Below are 18,448 nucleotides of genomic sequence, written 5' to 3'. Positions count from 1 at the left end.
TCTCAGGAAATATGGAGCCCAGACAACAGTGCTGTGGCCAGTTTAATTTTTCTTCACCTTCCCAATCTGGTGGGGCTGGATAGGGGTTGGCAAGCCCCCTTCTGAAGTAAGCGTACACATTTTGGAAGGACCTGACTCCTGCTACTGTATGTCAAAGATATGGCTACTAATATCGGTGCATGGAAATGCATTAATCTACTAAGGAAGGAGTCACAGCCACCTTCTAGCAAGATGTCTAGCAAAACAGAACATGGTTTCCCTCTGCTTCAGCATTATTAATTCTAGATATTCAGTTACTTTTTCAACCCACAGAATCAGTTTTATGAATTCTTAGGAGAATAAGCCTATGGATGTTTATTCTCAATAGGAACCATACAGGAGATCTAATATTTCTCTGCTATGCAACACAGTGTTTGGGGTGGTGTAGGCAATTCAGATCAGTATATGCATACTGAAAATAAACTACATACTAGATGCTGAACTCGACACTTATTAGATACTGGAGACACAATGAAAAATAAAGCACCCGGGTGGCTTATTTGGTTAAGTGTCTGACTCTTGATTTCGGCTCAGGTCATGATCTCAGGATCCCGAGACTGAGCCCTGGGTCAGGCTCCGCACTCAGCAGGCAGTCTGCTTGAGATTCTCTCTCTCCCTCCCCCTCTGTCCCTTCCCCCACTTGTACATACACAAACTCTCTCTCTCTCTCTCTCAAATAAATAAATCTTTAAAAAAAAGCACCCTGTTAATTGCTTGATAATGAAACAATTTCGAATGTAAGAGACATATAATATAAGAGAGAGTTGCTCTGATATTCAAAAGCAGCCTAAGTAGAAATGTCGGTCATTTTTATTAGCAACCCAATGGATGGATGCCATGCATCATAAAGAACCGGTTCAAGCACGAGCCATTATTTCTGTAAATACAGTACATGTGGTACAAAGCACTTAGAAGAGGATGGGCAGGTATGCAAAACAGATCATAACTACTCACATCTAATGCTGGCGTAGAAAGGAGAACATGGGTTGACTGGGCTACATCAGCAGCATGTAGGCTGTTATGATATGCCACATCAGAATGGTAATGGTCTTCTAAAGTCATCATGTAGGTTACAAATGTATCAGATGAGATTTTGAATGTCTTGAGGAGATCTCTTTCCTATGCAGCAAAATGGATTAGAAAATAAATAAGTGGATGTCCAAAAATGAGGAAAAAGTCAAATCAGGAAAATAAACTGGGATGGCGAAAAAAATCATAAAGAGCCATCAAATTCAATAGGCAGTCTCTCTCCTTTTTACTCACCTGGAATATGGCATACATGATGCAGGTGAGGGGCCTGTTGTGGGAATAGCCAGCCACATTGAAGATGTTAAGGCCCCATTTGTTCAGGTCTTCCAGCTCCTGTCACCAAAATTAGAGGAATTTAGGAACAAGGCCAGTTTTGTTAGAATGCCTCCTTATTTTTATTGAGTTTTTAAAGTATGGTTATCTAAGTCATTGGAGTGTCTATATAGAGTGTCCTAGTTGCATGAAAATTTGAAAATGGAATGGCCTAGGAGGTTGGGGGTCCTCTTCATTTTAGTTGTAAGTTTCTGTATATTTTGTCAGAAAAGGGAGAGTGTGTGTCTAATACATAGATCTACTTGCTGACCTTTTTATTCTACATATCAGTCTTCAACCAAGTTGCTTTCCAAGATAGCTCAAGTGGCTGGGGGTCCTTCCAGCTTCATTTCCCTGACTCTCCTCTTCCCTGATCACTGGTCCATTAGTAACAGCTAGAAAACCATCTTGGGAGAACTCCTTTGCCCTTTGGTTATGATCACAAAGGGCCAGGTCGGGGAGACTCAGTTGCTAGAATGTGTGGAAGTCAACCCTAATTTAATGTAAAAGGCCATGAAGAATACCAGCCGTGGATTATTCTATCTTAGAGCTCTTGGGCCACAGACAGACCTGGGAGAAACATTATCCAGTCCTGTGTTCTAGGATTATTCCAGGATTATCTGATTAAAGGAATAATTTATTCCATTCTGAATTCTTGCCCGGAACAAGGGCAAGAATTCTTGCCCCTTGTTCTAATGGCATCTCTCAGAAAGCCTCACTGAATGTCCAAAGTTTGCTCACAGCGAGCTCATTTCCTATTGACACAAGGCTGCGAGGACCTCAGTGTAGTGGTCACCTTAGGCGGTCCCCTAGGGGACGTGTGAATTTTTTCTGTGCCTCCCTCCACTGGTGGGGATTGGAATGTGAGTCAGTGCTGTCAACCTCTCTCCTTTCTTCTCTAGCTCTGCCAGTCAGTGCAGATTTTCCAACTAGTCCTTGGCATCTAATCCCGGATCTGTTCTCTATGACAATTCATTCCTGTCTCTTGGACGTCCTGTGACTTCTCCCAGTGGGCCTTCGGTAGGAATCTCATTCTCGAGGAACTCCCTTTTACAAATCCAACTCCGAATAAAAAAATACAGGTCTTTTGTTGTAGGAAAAGGGTTCGAATTTGGTGCCCAGCAATGGACAAAGGGACCACACCAGCCCTTCTCGTAAAGCTACAGTGATTGCTGCTATTTTCTAGCAGATAGTTTCAGGCAGCCGCTTGCCATAGAGCAGAGAGCTGTGTGCACACGCCCCCCCGCTCAGACATACCTTGGCCAGATGATCTTCGTTTTCCGTGTTGACGCCAAAGCGTGAGATGCTTGTATTGTTCAAGCTCGAACTATGCATCAGTTTTTTCACGCCGCTTATCTGGGTCATGAGCTGTTGCTTTTTCTTTTTCTCTCGGTCCTTCTGGGTTGGAGATGGAATCTCCACATCATTCTGCTTGTCTGCAACAAGCGGAAACATTTTTCAGCCCCCACATGCCAATGAGAACCCACTGCAGTGTCCAAAACAACATCTAATGTCCTGTAATGGATTTTACATCTGATAAAGGACTGTCCTACATTGTCTCACTTGACCTCTAGGATGATCCTGTGAGGTTGATGGGAGAAATGGGGCAATTTTTTTCACTTCACTTTACAGCTAAACAACCTGAGGCCCAAAGGAGTGAAATAAGTTGTCCAAGCAGGACAGGTAGGACTCAAACCTCCACCTTCTATCTGTTGCGTAATTTAGAATTATGCTTCTATATTTTCCAGGTAGGGCAACAATATGTATATGTAGGTTTTTTTACTTGAGTAACTTATATGTCTGTGTAATAGAAAAGATTCGTGCAGCCAGGCCCAGATTAATAAAAAAAGGCTTTATGTTCTGCTTTTTTTAAAAAAAATATATTTTTATATCTGTATTTTTTTAATTAAAAAAAATCCCAACAACTTCAACTGGTTATAACTTGTCATTCAGTTTAGATGAGCAGTCTGTACATTAGAGAAATAAATCGTTTACAATCTTCAAATAATGACGTTAAGCCTTGGCTTATTACCACCACTTGAGGTTCAGAGGAAAAGTATATCAGTTTTACTTCATGCCTTATTTTTTTTCATTCTACTAATTAATAATAAATAGTGCCTCTCGTTTGTCACAGGCATTAAATTTATTAAAATATTTATGCTTATTAAAAATGTATGCTTATGTCATTTCATCATTTAAAAAATTCTGCTACAGGGGTGCCTGGGTGGCTCAGTTGGTTAAGCGGCTGCCTTTGGCTCAGGTCAGATCCCAGGGTTCTGGAATCGAGCCCCACATCGGGCTCCCTGCTCAGCGGCAAACAGCCTGCTTCTCCCTCTCATCTGCCTGCCACTCTGCCTACTTGTGCTCTCTCTCTCTCTGACAAATAAATAAAATCTTTAAAGAAAAAAAAAAACAAAACCTCTGCTACAACAAGGTAACAGCAGAACTACGATTAGCAACGAAAACATCTATCTTCTCATAGAAGCTCTTCCCTCTGTATCAGGCTATTAAAAGTATCAGTAGCCAAATATCCCATTTCATTTCACAGGGGCCTTTATCCTGAGCCCCTCTGAAAAGTGCATTCACTTTTTCCAGCCACAGGGATGTCTGTGAGTTCCTGGAGGCAATCACTTACTAAACTGCTTTAACAGCTACTTCACTGAACTAAATCACACCCTGTGGCTGAAAGAGTTAATGCAGTTCTCGAAAGTTCTACGTACATCTCTGCTTGTTAGAGTAAAAATTAGGACAAAGACGACTTCTCCATTAGAAAATGACATGTTTCCAGATGGCATGCTGGGACCTGGACTATTTGCTTTCTACTCTTGCAAGATGATGGCACAGGTCTCGTGTTCTCCCCAGAGACCTCCGTCTGCTCCTAGGACCCTGTGGACAACGCATCAAAGCCAAACAAACACAGAGAGACTGGAGCAGGGGCCTGGACACCTCAGCACCTGGAGCAAGGCTAGTCTCTATCCCTAGCAACCCTGTGTTCTCTGTAGGCACCCACAAGCTCCGAGCCTCATCAGTTTATGACTTTTGCCTAGGGAGGAATTTTAGTGGCCATTTCAATTGGTTTAGGGGTTTCCAACCTGCTTCAGCACCAGAAGCACCCAGGGAACTTTAGAAAAAGACAGATTGATGAGTCCTACCCAGTCCTACTGAATCAGTACATTTCGGAAAGCTTCCTAAATGTCTCTGATGATCAGAGCCAGGTTTGGGAACCAATAATAATTCCACACTCTCACTTTTTGGATGAAGTCAGCAATTTGTCCAAGCTCAAAGGGCAATTTATTCAACAGATATTTATTTTGCAATTACTCAGCTCCAGACACAGTGACTTAATAGCAGAGAAACCAAGCCTTGAGGTTCCTGTTAAAAATTTCTTTCTGGTCTCACAATCTCTGGCAAAAAACACTATATATTATATTGTTTCTGACATTACTTTTCCCTCTGTTGCTTCACTTGTAATAATTGTAATTTTCTGCTAAAACGAAAGGTCACAGTAGCCCTTGTCTTTCCCGACCCTGTTCTTTACCATTCCTCACGTCTGGTTATCTAAGAGGCTGTCAGATTCCCCTAGGCCACTGTAGATAGAGAAACCGCTAGTGGGCCTACCAGCTTTCGTCCGTGTTAACTAACGATTCTTTGCAACAGCCAGTAATTGAGCTGAACCACTACCGTGTCTGGAACATTACAGTAAAGAAGAAAGCCATTATTCACAGACAGCACCAATTTGACATTAATGGGTGTTTCCCTATACAGGCAGGCGCTGGAACCACTGATGGGTTTCCCTATTCGAAATTTCCTGTTAAAAGCATACCAGTGCATTGCGGAAATAACCTGAAACATGGACTCAAAGAATCACCATGAACACTTAGCGAATTGACATTCCCAGGATGGTTAGAATACAGTGGGGAAACAGTGAGCTGGCGTAAGGCAAAGAAACAAACAAACAAAAAACAAATGCAAAATATGGTCATGTCAAAACTCTGTTAATAGCCTAATTTGAAGTGTTTTTCTTACTAGGGCTCAGCGTTTAATCCTGCAAAATTTCTAAATTCTTTTCCTTGAATCTTTGAAATTCTGTGTTTTAGCTTTTGAGATGTAGTCGGGGATTTACAAGTATGAGTCTTCTCTGTTTGTGAAAATACTTACTAAATTATAATATCGTATCTAAAAATCTTGCTTCGGCTGTGCTCCCTGCCTGCAGATCCTGCTTTACTTCCTCCTGGGCCAGCAACCTGGAGCTCATTATCATGTAAGAGCATCAGTAAGTACCTACTTTGGTAAATGGACTCCTGCCTGCCTTTCAACTTGTCCATCTAGACACCATCCTCTTAGATGGAAATAGCAAAAGTTTCCCAGATCTTTGGAGTAAGGGATTCCCTCCTTCCCAGATGACACATTTTAACATTCAATGACTCTTAGTGCAAAAATGCTCTTTAACTTTAACTTAAAGCACTAAGGTTTTTCCCATTTTTTGCTCACTGAGATGGCTGCCATGCTCTGACAAAATTCTTTTATATTACTGGGAAAGGCTAAAAACTTCCTTAAAGATATCGCTCCAGAATACTATAGCTATTACTTAAATGCCCTTTAATGTGATTCTTTTATATGGTCTGAGTTCCTAACAACCTTCTTTCCTAATTAAGGAAGTGACAGAGTGTTTAGGTCTGGGAATTCAGAGAGCAAAGCCTTACTTCTGGCTCAGGGACATGGTAGTTAAGTAATTTTGATTAGGTTACTTTGCCCTTCTGGGCCTGTTTTCTCTCCCATAAAATGAGGAAATTGGACTACAAGGTCATTAAGGTCCCTTACAGATTGGATAGTTTATAAAGAAGGCTTCATTCATGCTTCTCCCGGACGACTCCTCCAGTAATATTCACCCCACAAGATAGGATTAAGAGTTCCATGTCCCACATTTGTAGTTTGAAAGCAAGGTTGGTTGGTTGGTTGGTTTGCTTTTCAGGATTATCCAACTGCAACCCTACAGTCCGTTACAGGGAATTCGTACCACCAGGTATGTTTTAGCAAAACTGATCAACTCAGTCATATCAGAGTCAGAGAATATTGGAGCTGGAAGTGATCCGAGACGCCACAGATTCCAATTGCCTCATTGTACAGATGAGGCAACCGATGTTATCTTTTGGTGATATGAGGGATTATTTTTCCTCCCTACATTTCCCAAGAATATTTAAAATTTTATTCTGTCTAGTCTGTTTGGTCAGAACTACCTTGTGCACGCTCGCCCACACAAACACACACACACTCCTAAGGCTGAGTCTCTAAGGATTGAGATTCTAACACCTTCCCCAACAACCTGTTTTTGATCATGTAATTTTGGGAATAACAAGAAGCCAAAAGATTGGTTTTCCTCAAGAGATGTGCCAAATGGCAAATGAAACATTCAAGAGAGCGTTGATGTTTGCCTGTTCTTATGGAGCCTGAGAGCTCATCCTTACTCTCTTATCAGCTTTCTCATTTAATAGCTTATGATGATAAGAGAGAGATCAGTCTGCTAAACTATTCTTGCCGTCCTTGCTGAGCGGCTGGTGAAAGCTGCTCCAAGTGCACAGAGCTGTGTCCGTGAAGTCTTAGACGACAGAGGGCTCCTGCAGCCTTCCTCCAGTCCTGAGAGTGTCTCCCGAGACGACAGACAAGCCCTGGCATTTTAAAATGCAATGTTTGTGAGAACAAAAATGAATTCTTGCACTACTCGACTTCTTCTTCTCCCCCCTAGTCATTAACCTGGAAAATGTTAGACTTCCAGTTCATGAAAATACCTGGGTGTTGCAAAGAGAAGAGTACAGCTAAAAGGGACAGTGGAGAAAGGGCACCCGGTTGGCTCAGTCATTACGTGTCTGCCTTCAGCTCAGGTCATGATCTCAGGATCGTAGGACCGAGCCCTGCAACAGGCTCCCTGCTCAGCCGGAAGCCTGCTTCTCTCTCTCTCTCCCACTCCCCCTGCTTGTGTTCCCTCTGTATGTCTCTTTGTCAAATAAATAAATAAAATCTTTACAAAAAAAAAAGGGGGACAGTGGAAGATGCTTATGTTCAAAGGAACAAAGTGGGGGGTGGGTGTGGACCGATGGGAAAAGAAAAGGATTGGTCTGTGACACCTGCTGTTCAATTAGATTCCAGCTGCCTCTCAGAGCTAAGCTATATGAAAATTCTTCTCCTTTGTTCCTTGACAAAGGTGTTGTAACTGCCACTGGAGCAAACCAGGTGCGGAAGGCACCACTGAGAAAATAGCTGGAAAGGTACTTGTTAATCGCGGCCAGCCCACCTGCTGCAGGTTAATGTCAGGGGCTCTGCACTAGGCTGATCAAAGATTGATCGGCTGATAACAGAAACGGCTTTGGAATTAGAGAAACAGGATTGATTTTTAAAAATAAAACCAGAAGAGGTGTGTGTTGTCTTAAGGCCCCAAGGCACATGGTCATGGACTTAAAGATGTGTTTCGATGCCAAAAACAAAGGGAGGTGTGATGTTCAGCTGTAAGAACCGGTTGGTTCCCTGAGTAGTGGAGTTCTGTGAACGGGCATAATTCAGCGATATTTGAAAGTCAACAGAATCAGCATCTAAATGTTACCTATTTATTTTAAAGTACAGGTTTGCATATTTTGCAGACCTTATTAAAGAAAAATACCATCCAAATAGCTTCACGATACAGTAGAATGGCTTTAAACACGTGAGCTCAGAAATCCCAAGTAATCAGACAAGATGCCTGACAGGGGTTGAGGATCTCCGATGCAAACCTGTTCTGACAGCGTCATGTGTTAAATACCAGCAATGTGACAACACAGCACAACAGATAAAAAGCATCAGATTGGGAAGATAATGATGCAGCTTGCAGAAAGCCCAATCTTTCAGAGACAGAAGATTCTTCTCTTCCCATTGATCTTTAAGAAATAACTTAGCAAGGCAATAGTCAAATTACTTCCAAAGCTTGTTCCCATGGGCCAAATCATCACACTGTCATTCTCCAACCATATCTCTCACAAACCACCTAAGAGGAAATATTCTGCTCCATGTCCAGTTATTGGGAGAATGTGAAGAATACCATGTCAGAAGAGCCAATAGTCTGGTCCTTCAGGTTTGGATGACTGGACCCCCAACCCCAGCCCCTTCAGAGGTCTCGGCCAAGATGGAAGTGGGTAGGTGGATAAGGGTGATCTGAGGTACACAGAAATACAATCAGCCTATAATAATCTTCTCTCCCTGATGGCATTCTTTTTTCTTGAAAACATCTTTCTGCTTATTTTTTTTTAACCTTAAATGTTGTCCTTAGTTCTTATTCAAAATAGCTTTTTCTGTGATTAACCCCATTCCAAACTCACAAAGGGTTGTTGCTGATGGGTTGCAGAGATTCATATGGAAAAATCTTAATTATGGAACAGGTTTCCCAGTTAATATCTTACCTAAGAAGGTATTTGAAATATATTCAGAAACCTGGTTCCCTGATCGGCTCATCTCTGAGAGGTGTGTCAGCTCCCGGTTCAGCATTCTTTTGAACTGTGTATGAAGAAGAAAAATATATTACTCACCTAAAAATTAGCAAATGATCACTTAAGATGTTTTCAACTTTACTGAGAACCAAGAGATTGGAGGAGCAGATACCATTAAATAAATGATACTGCGTCTATAAAACACCCACTTAATGCAAAATCATTCCAATGTTATCCTAGGGAGAAAAAGAGGTTTTCTTAAGATTTCTTAGAATTAACATTTGATTTCTTCTGAAGATGCGAACATAGCAAAAGGAATTTCAATAGAGGTCAAGACAATTTCACTTGAAAAATGTAACAACTTTTAAAACCCATTTATTAGAAATCAACTCAAAAATACTACTTGAGAGATTATATGTGAAAAGTTGAAGAGAACACTAAAGGGAAAAAGAAGCATCCTTTAAAAATCAAGCTGCAGAGAAAGAATCGGGTTAAAATACATCACAGTCTACTCGAATACGATGTAATATAACATCCCCTTATTATACAATAAGCAGCCTCCGCGGGCTAAGGGACAACACAAATTAAATCGTTACAGATGTTTTTCTACTTCACAGAAAGCATACAGATGTAAATGTTTCACATTCTATCAAAGACACATAACAGAATCAAATGAACCCACCTTGATGTAACCCCAAGATACAGATAACAAATAGTTTGCCTCAGGCATTTTGGAATGCTCTCCTTGCCACAATCCACAAATCCCTTTGAAAGAATTCACTGTTCTGAGAGAACAACCCCGAAAAGGACCGGGAAAGCCGGGAAAGCCGAGCAGATTCAGTGGTAAAATCATCAAAACTTATAAAAGACAAAGTCTCCAAAATTTAGGGCATTTCCTAATCCAAACAAAGCCCATCTTCGCACTCCATTCTTACAAGAAGCTTATGCTCCCTGCTTCTTTCCTGGCAGAGAGTCATGCAATCAGGAATTGCACGAAGGAACGAGAGTCTGTCTAAATGTATTCAGCTGGCTGGTTTGCAGCACTTATGAATTATGAATAGTCCTGGTGGCCGAAGGGGTTTCCACTCTAGATTAGTCCTGCTCAGCTGAACTCTGCAAGGAAGGAGCGATTCTTCTTTCCTGAGGGGTTGCCAGTCTGGGAAACACAGCCATCTTTTAAAAAGGAGAAGATTAAAATGGAGGAAGCCCCATGAATATTTAAGTAAATCTGAAGTCAGTACCCTCCCCCATTTCGACTAGGTGTTCTTAACCCTCTCTCCACTGCACAGACCGTCCTCCACACAGTCACGCTAATGGTTTCAGAGTGATGGTGCATTTGAGTCATTTACTTTCTCAACGTCTAAAAAAAAAACTGAGAACAGGTAAGAACTGTGCCTGTCTTCATACTAGGCTTTCAGAATACAAAGATATTTTTTTTTTTTTAAGCTAGCTTTTGGGAGGAGTTTTTGCACACTGATGGTGTGTGACAGTCACCCTTTACAATGAAACAAGTGGGAACAGAATGAACTTATTTCACTTAAAAACTACTTCATTTGTGGGGTGCCTGGGTGGCTCAGTCATTAAGCATCTGCCTTGGGCTCAGGTCATGATCCCGGGGTCCTGGGATCAAGCCAGGGCTCCCTGCTCTGGGGGAAGCCTGCTTCTCCCTCTCCCACTCCCCCTGCTCTCGCTGTCTCTCTGTCAAATAAATAAAATCTTTTTTTTTTAAAGCACTTCATTTGCAGAATGCCATCTTCTCCATCCCATCAGCTCATTAATATGCATACTAGATTGTATTCGACAAATGAATCAAACACCTTAGACCTTTACATCCAGGATCCAGAACGTGTTAGGAAATGTAAGATATCCTTTGCTGCATGAAGGGTGAATTACTTGGGTTATGAAGGACTACACTTTTGTGCTCGCTTCGGCAGCACATATACTAAAATTGAAGGACTACACTTTTGGTATTTGAGTATTAAACATCTTTTAATTCTTGTTAGAAATATTTAGGAGTTACACTAAATTTTATTTCATTTTAGCAATCTAGGGCATGTTGAGAAAGTCATTCCCTTCCTGCAGACTCGAGCTCTCTCTCCCTCCCTCCTGCCCTCCTCCCTCCACCCCCCTTTCCTTGTCTTCCTTAGACTGCACGGCTGGAGGAAAGGCAAAGAGGAGAGTCCCACTGCAGTGAGCTTCCCAAGCCCATCCCACTCCCCTCCTTCTCCCTCCTCTCTGTTACCCCACCCTTGGACTCTCAGAAGTTCAAGTACAGCATGTTAAAGCAAGAGCAAAGCACCATGGCAACAGCCCCCACATGCAATTGGCTCTCTTTCCTGTGAGGCTTTCTCCTTTCAAATGAGCATCCTGCACCAACAATGACTTCACTTCAAGCATCCAAGCCCCCGTCATACCACTGCCTGTGCCCAGGAGACCAGGGCCTTTCTAGCTGAAGGCAACGCAACTTAGTATTGTTGCCTGCTGGCTCACTGCACTATGCATTGTTCTCCGAGAGGTTCTGGGGGAACCCTGCTTGCGTATGTGTGTTTTCCCGTGATACAATATGTAGTTAGCAGTCGCCAGGGATGTCCGGATCAATTGTCTCGGCTGTTGTGCTTTACTGATGGAACATCTATGCAGCTTTGAACTCCAGGTGAATGGTGTAAGTTCCAAATTATTTATTTTTCAAGACAAACCTGCTTGGTCATAGTGGCCTCTCATTTTTACTTCTCAAAAGTCAGGCCCCTATGCTAAAGACTTGGAAGCCAGAAAAGACAGGTTTGTATGCTCTGACTGATGAGCTAAATTTTGGAAAAGAGGGAGACTATACTTGGAGTGCTGCTAAAATGTCTTGGAAAAAAGCAGAGACAGATAATTTCTTAAACTATGTCTCTGCATAAGACTTAACCGCAGGTAACATTCAAACACTCCATCCTTATTTGGCTCCTTCGGTTGCTAAAATATTTAGGAAGATTTTGGAGTCAATCAAGTTAGTACTAGTTCTAATAAAACCATTTTATTATGTATTTGATAAATACATTTTGAATATCTAAAATATGCCAGGAAAAGCATTAAAGATAGAGAAGTGAAAAACAAACAAACAAAAAACCCTAAGAAAACAAATAAAAACAAAAAACAAAACAAAACTAAAAAAACACCCTTTTAATCAGCTTTCACCCTAGTAGGAATAGTCAGATACATTGGGGCATGTTTCTTGACCCCAACAGTTAACCATCTGGAGAGAATGGGGCCAGTTCTTTACTAGCTCTGCATAGAAGCAGGGAGAAATTCAATAATAAAAGGCAAGGAAGGGAAAGACTTTTCTCCTTCCTTTCTTTCTATGACCTCCCATGGCCACAAAAACCCTTGAGATACACTGTTATTCAGTCCCAACATGGGAGCCAGGGAAATGGCTCTCAGCTACAGGGCTGAGAAGGAGCCAAACTCCTCACTTTTCCTGCATTGATTATAGAAGGAGTAAGCTGTGTAACTAATGACAGATGAATACTATCTCCTCCTTCCCTCTCATAGCTAAATTGCTCTCCCATGAGTCTTTTGCTATGGGCATGGCAATGCCACCAAAAAGTCAAGTCATCCTAAGGTAATCCTAAAGCACATAACGTGATGAAATACACCTATGGAGGTCATTCAGGGTCAGAAACTGACCCAATCCTAAAATGCTGCTTAGCAACAACCGTTGGTTTCCCTCCTCCATGAGGGAGGGCCCAACCACACTGGCTAAGGCCATCAAGGCTCTCATCAAAAAGGATTCATGAAGGGCCCACTTGTGTTGGGCTCTGTATAAACCACGGAAGGTAGCAGACGGGAGCATGTTTTCCATTCTAGCAAATGTAGAGGACAATCAGGCTGGTTAGCGCTGACCGTGGGATGTAACAGACCAAGGGGTGGAACAGACGGGAACGGTGTTTGAGGTTAAGGCTGAGGAGACAGTTGGACAATCTGGCTTGACTTAGTTGGGTTTTCAGGGTCAGACCCCCATATGAGAGTGTTTCTGTTGAGCCAGAGATAGCCACAACGCAGTAGACAAATCCTGACTGTCACTGTCAGCTCTGACCAACAGTCCTGTGAAGTCACTCCACCTCTCATATCAAAATGAAAATGATGCATGGTTTTCAGTTCTAGGCCTTCCAACCTGAGCCTGTCATGATTCTAGGACAAGTTCCATTGCGTCTCCTAAAGACTGGACACAACACTAACAAGCGACGATATTTCCCAGAAAGCAAAGTTCTCTCAAAACTGAGAAAAATAACCCAAATTGGAAATGCTTCAGTAGGCAAGAAGAAGTCCCCAACGATGGGGGGGGAAAAAAAAAAGCATTTCTAATATTTCTAATGCCTTCAGAGTTTGATATTCTAAGACTCTTGCAGTCTCCCTGTCTACTTACCAGGTTGGGTGTCCAGTCTGGATAGGAAGGTAGAAGAGTTCCTGAGCGAAACTGTGTCCCAAGCACTTACAGGGTTGCAAGGGAATGGACGTTATTTATTTTATCAAATGCAGCAGAGAAATCCACAAACAGGAGCACACTATTTCAAAGATAAATGCGTCTTTACTACCTAACGTACACAGATCCGATTTTTCTGTTAAGAATCTGCCTTCACAAGAAAACCCTGTTAGAGCCTACCTAGAAATAATGTCCCTAGAGGAAATGGCCAAAGCCCCTTTTGAGCACAGACAGCAAAGTTTGTGAATGGACCCTTAGTAACACAAATTCCTCCAATGCTTCCTTAAGCTTACGCCTGCCACTGGATACGCGAACACTGTTAGAAATTGTCGTTCTTTTTTGAAAATGGAAAAAGATATCATTCTCTATAAATGCTTTAATCTTGCTTGCCTCGAATATATCTGCTCTATCAAATCACATGGGAACGTTTTTGGATAGGCTACCTTTAATAGTGGGAAGTTATTTAAAATATATAGTAGCAAATCTGAAATTCAATTATGATATGAACGTTTTGTTTTATGGCCTCAATTTTTCTTTACCTTCAATGCTACATACAGAGATTATTTTCTTCCTAGCCAGTTTATGTGTGTGTGTGTGTGTGTGAAACGATGAAACAACTCTATCGTTTTTCTAGATTTCTCATGAGAGGACCGGTTTGAGCTTTGTGCAAAGACCCACAAGCAACCTAGGAGCTCTCTTGGTAAGGAGGTCTTAGCTACACTAACTGCACAGGAGGTGAGGAGCAGAAGGATCTCAGAGATTCGTCCCAGTTTTAGAACTGGGGGTTTTACATTTCTAAGAATAAAACAATTTAGAAGAGTAATCATACGAGGGGCTAGTATCAAGCACATAGAAGAGCTACTTTTAAGACTCATTTTGGGGACACCTGGGTGGCTCAGTTGGTTAAGCAGCTGCCTTCGGCTCAGGTCATGATCCCAGCGTCCTGGGATCGAGTCCCACATCAGGCTCCTTGCTCGGCAGGGAGCCTGCTTCTGCCTCTGCCTGCCATTCTGTCTGCCTGTGCTCACTCTCTCTCCTTCTCTCTCTCTCTGATAAATAAATAAAATCTTTAAAAAAAAAAAAAGACTCATTTTGGATTGTGAGGGGGTGACCTAGATGTCACCAAGGAGAGAACCTTTAGTGACCCACTCTATCTTCAGCCAATCAAAAACTAGACAAACAGGCACCTTCCTCGCATTGGTAACCTCACGCTGAAGTCAGTAGGTAAAAACTGCGGAGAAAAAAAAAGAAAAAAAAAAAAGAGCCAACGAGAGGAAGACTGCTCCAGCAGTTACCCCTGTGGGTGGCCGTCTACGCAGGAGCCCATCTGTGAGACAGGCGCCTTATTGTGTGGGACCTTCCTGTTTTTGCAGTATGAAACCACTGCCCAAGTCATTAAAGTCACAATGACTTTATTAGGGACTGCATTTTGACTCATATTTTACACTTTGTTAGTCACAACTTAATCAGAATTCCTGGGCATCGGGAAAGCAAAGGGGCTGAAAATTCCTCCTCAGAATGCTAGTGGTGGTAGCGGGAGTCACAACAGCTCAGGGCAACCCACACGTCAGGAGGGCTGGTCTCTGTCTCAGTTCTGGCACAAACTCCCCGTGTGATCTTGGGTTAAGACAAACTGACTTCTGGGGGCTCGGGTTGTTTTTAGCGATGGGCATGGCTTCTTTTGTTATAAAACGGCTAATTTCAAACGTTCTTTCTGATTCCGAAGCACTGCTTCTTCATACCCTTATTTTCCCATGGAAAGAAGACACAAAGAAGTGAAGAACTCTAATTGCTAAGTACCTATCCTTTTTTTTTTTTTTTTTGCAAAATCTGATGTAAACAAAAAAACAGGGGTTTACTGTACTTTCTCTAGAACCCTTTATCAAACTCACGATTTCCACAATTCTTAACATTTCAGATCATCTGGCAGCGAGTGTTCTGTCTCTTGTCTCCTTTTGCTCTTTCCCTATCTATCATCTGTTTGAAACTCGATGTCACTGTTTAGCATATTGGAGAGGGAAATTAAGTTGAATTGAGTGAGCTGGTAACAGGCTTTGGGATGGAAGAATATGCCACTCGTTGTCCACTAACATCTCTCCACTAGAAACCATAGTCCCATGATGGGCCATCCCAGAAAACAAGCCCTGGTGTGTGAGTATCTGGACATAGCGCTGGTACACGAGGGAATCAAGTGAGGTCATTCTAACTGTCCACGTGCCACATCAGAACGAAATTCATCTAAGCACACCAGAATTGAGTGATTCTCTTCTTAACTGTCCAGAGATGCAGTAATCCACAACAAATAAAGATTGAAAAAGAAGCACAAACATCTCTGGCATATTCTGCGACAAAACATTGGCATTTATGATGAAGCTAAAATTGAATAAACTCCATTTGCTGCTTAAAGGACAAGATCTGCTCGGGTGACATTTTAAAAGTCCAAAGAGGGACAGACCCATTAGTGTTTTCTACACAGAACTGAAAAACAAAAAGCAAAGCAAAGCAAAACAAAACAAAACAAAAGACCCTCAAAAGAATTTAAATACAACACTCTACAACTTGACAGTAGGTCTTAAACAGCCCTCAAAATTAGTAGGTGTTTCTTCCTACCTATTTATCTATCCTCTTTGCTGCTGTCCATTTTTCTTGGAATTTCTGAAACTTTTCAAGGGGAGATATGGCACAGAGTATTGGGACACTCAGAAATGGACCTCTCCTACACCCAAACTAATTCCCTTAGAAGTGTTTAGAGAAACTTCCCATGACTTAACATTCCCTTAATTCCAAAAGTTGTTGCAATGATATAATTAAATAGACAAAAGACACTTTATTTATACCCAAAGACGTGTTGAAATTTTAGGTAAACAATAATTTTTTGTTAGTATTAAGTGTGTTCTAGATAGTTCATGTCCCAAATATCCCATAAAGAGACTGGATTTAAAAATCATATACTCCTATCTTGTTAGGTTTAGAGGTATTGTGTATTTTAAAATAATTGAAAATTTTCAAACTTATTCTTTTTGACAGAGGTCTTTCCTTCTGGTGAGAAACACAACACCACTGTCTCTGTTACTAGAGCTTCACAATTTCATTTTATGTAGTTGAGCCATTTCTTTTATCTGGCTGTTAATAGAAATAGCATTCCCTCCCCTAAAAAATGAGAGATAATTTGGCAAATCTGGGGTGCTGGCCTGACAAAGACAGCAAAAGCCTTTCTACAGCAGATATCATAAATCATGGCGGCCAGTGACAAAAAGCAAGGAATCAAGGTACACTATTTAGTTACCCTTTTGTTTCTGCATTTAAGCCATCTATCCTTTTTCTGTGCATAATGGCTTAATATTTAACCTCAAGCTTCTAAAGCCAGTTCTAAGGCCATGGGTGTTAATGTGATTCCAAAGCAGATGACTAAGGTTTCTGTCGAACCATTTCAAGGCCAGAAGTCCTACAACTTACTATTTTTTTTTTAGAATTTTTTATTTTTTTATTAACATATAATGTATTATTAGCCCCAGGGGTACAGGTCTGTGAATCGCCAACTTACTGTATTTTTAAAATTAGAAATCTTACCATGTACTAGACCCATACCCATCCAGTCTAGCGTCCTCTACTGACCAGCAGAAAACAAGATCTATGCCTCAAGACCTTCACATCTGATCTGAAAGTCATTGATGCAGAACCCCCAATCAGGTTGAGCCCCCAAATAGGTGCTTTCTTTTCATAACCCCATAACTATTAGTCTTGACTCTCTTTACGAACTGATTTCCAATTTTATTTTATAATGTCTCCTAGGTTGTTTAAAATTCTGCACTAAGTATTACCTTAATAGAATTCTCAATATTTTCAGCCACAAATACCTACCATAGCTTGTTTTCGAGAACAATATTCTACCCTTTTAAATACATCATGTGACATGTATTGTGTTTAATATTAATTATATTGATTTCTATTAACTATGTTATGTTCACATCTCCTTTGAGATAGAGACAATGTGATGCTTCAAAGCCTGCCAGGGGAATCATTACTTCTGTTTTCACAGTTTCCCAGCACTGGAAATTTGTAAGATCAACTCTAGGGACCATCTAATGAATAAAGGAAATCTATGGGCTACGTAGACTTAGCATTTTATTCCCTGAAAACATGTAAGTGATCTGCTCTAGCATTTTGGTAATCCCTACACTGGACTATGCACTTGCAAATTGAGAAGAATCTGCCACGTGGTGGAGGCTAGAACGTATTTTTAAACTGTAAAGGATGAAAACAATGGTCTCATCTAATTTTATTCTATAAAAAATTGTATTGTACATTTCATTTTCTTTTTTTTAAGATTTTATTTATTTTTTGAGAGAGAGAGCATGAGCGTGAGCAGAGGGAGGAAGACAGAGAGAGAAGCAGACTACCCACTGAGCAGAGAACCCGATGCAGGACTCGATCCCAGCACCCTGGGATCATGACCTGAGCCAAAGGCAGATGCTTAACTGACTGAGCCATCCAGGTGCTCTGCATTTCACTTTCTTATTAGCTACCATAATTTAAAATAGATGGATGAATGCTCTGCACAACACTGAACCCCAAGATGTATAGTTTGTTGGTTCATGGAAGGCTAATAAAAGTAGTATCAGAGCTGGAAGTATAGGTCACACATGAAGTAGAGGGGGTTCTGGTTATAGTTGGCCTTCCCAGACAGATCCAACAGCATAAAGGGGACTCTAACAGCAAACTCAACATCATACTAACATGCCATCGGGTCAGGTGAGCATCCAGCTGAGTCTGCCAATAAAATTCGAGTCTGAGAAACTTGGCAAGTCATTGAGTCTCTCAGAGACTAAGTTTTTCCAACTTTAAGACTTCAAAATGGGTTAGAAATAATATATGTATGACTGGCAAAGTGTAGCACTTGTCCTTTATCTCACAGGATTTATACTTGAAGCTGATGCTTTATTTCTCAGTTTTGTCTCTGAATTTAATTTGATTTAATTTAAGAGGCGGGGAGGAGAAGAGGGAGAGAGAGAGAATCTCAAGCAGGTTCCATGCTCAGTGTGGAGTCGTCGCAGGGCTCGATCTCCTGACCCTGAGATTATGACCTTGAGATTATGACCCGAGATTATGACCTGAGCTGAAATCAAGGGTCAGATGCTCAACCAACTGAGCCACC

At 41.4% G+C, this 18,448-nt stretch overlaps 1 protein-coding gene across 4 annotated transcripts in view; it reads right to left on the bottom strand.

Annotated features, from left to right (window-relative positions):
- Positions 1 to 18,448, bottom strand: part of PDE4B (phosphodiesterase 4B) — a 455,114-nt gene that overhangs the window by 9,878 nt on the left and 426,788 nt on the right. For 3 of the 4 annotated variants that reach the window (XM_044238396.1, XM_044238397.1, XM_044238399.1), the window contains 4 exons: positions 8,805 to 8,898; positions 2,638 to 2,816; positions 1,303 to 1,401; positions 994 to 1,158 (listed from right to left, as the gene is read on the bottom strand). In XM_044238396.1, the coding sequence (XP_044094331.1) occupies positions 994 to 1,158; positions 1,303 to 1,401; positions 2,638 to 2,816; positions 8,805 to 8,898 (537 nt within the window). Of the gene's footprint in view, positions 1 to 993; positions 1,159 to 1,302; positions 1,402 to 2,637; positions 2,817 to 8,804; positions 8,899 to 9,513; positions 10,011 to 18,448 lie in introns of those variants that run through there. The other variant, XM_044238398.1, reaches the window with a different exon arrangement.

This window comes from Neovison vison, chromosome 2 (genome assembly GCF_020171115.1).
Source record: "Neovison vison isolate M4711 chromosome 2, ASM_NN_V1, whole genome shotgun sequence".
Lineage (NCBI taxonomy): Eukaryota > Metazoa > Chordata > Mammalia > Carnivora > Mustelidae > Neogale > Neogale vison.
This window is presented reverse-complemented; position numbering and strand designations above follow the sequence as displayed.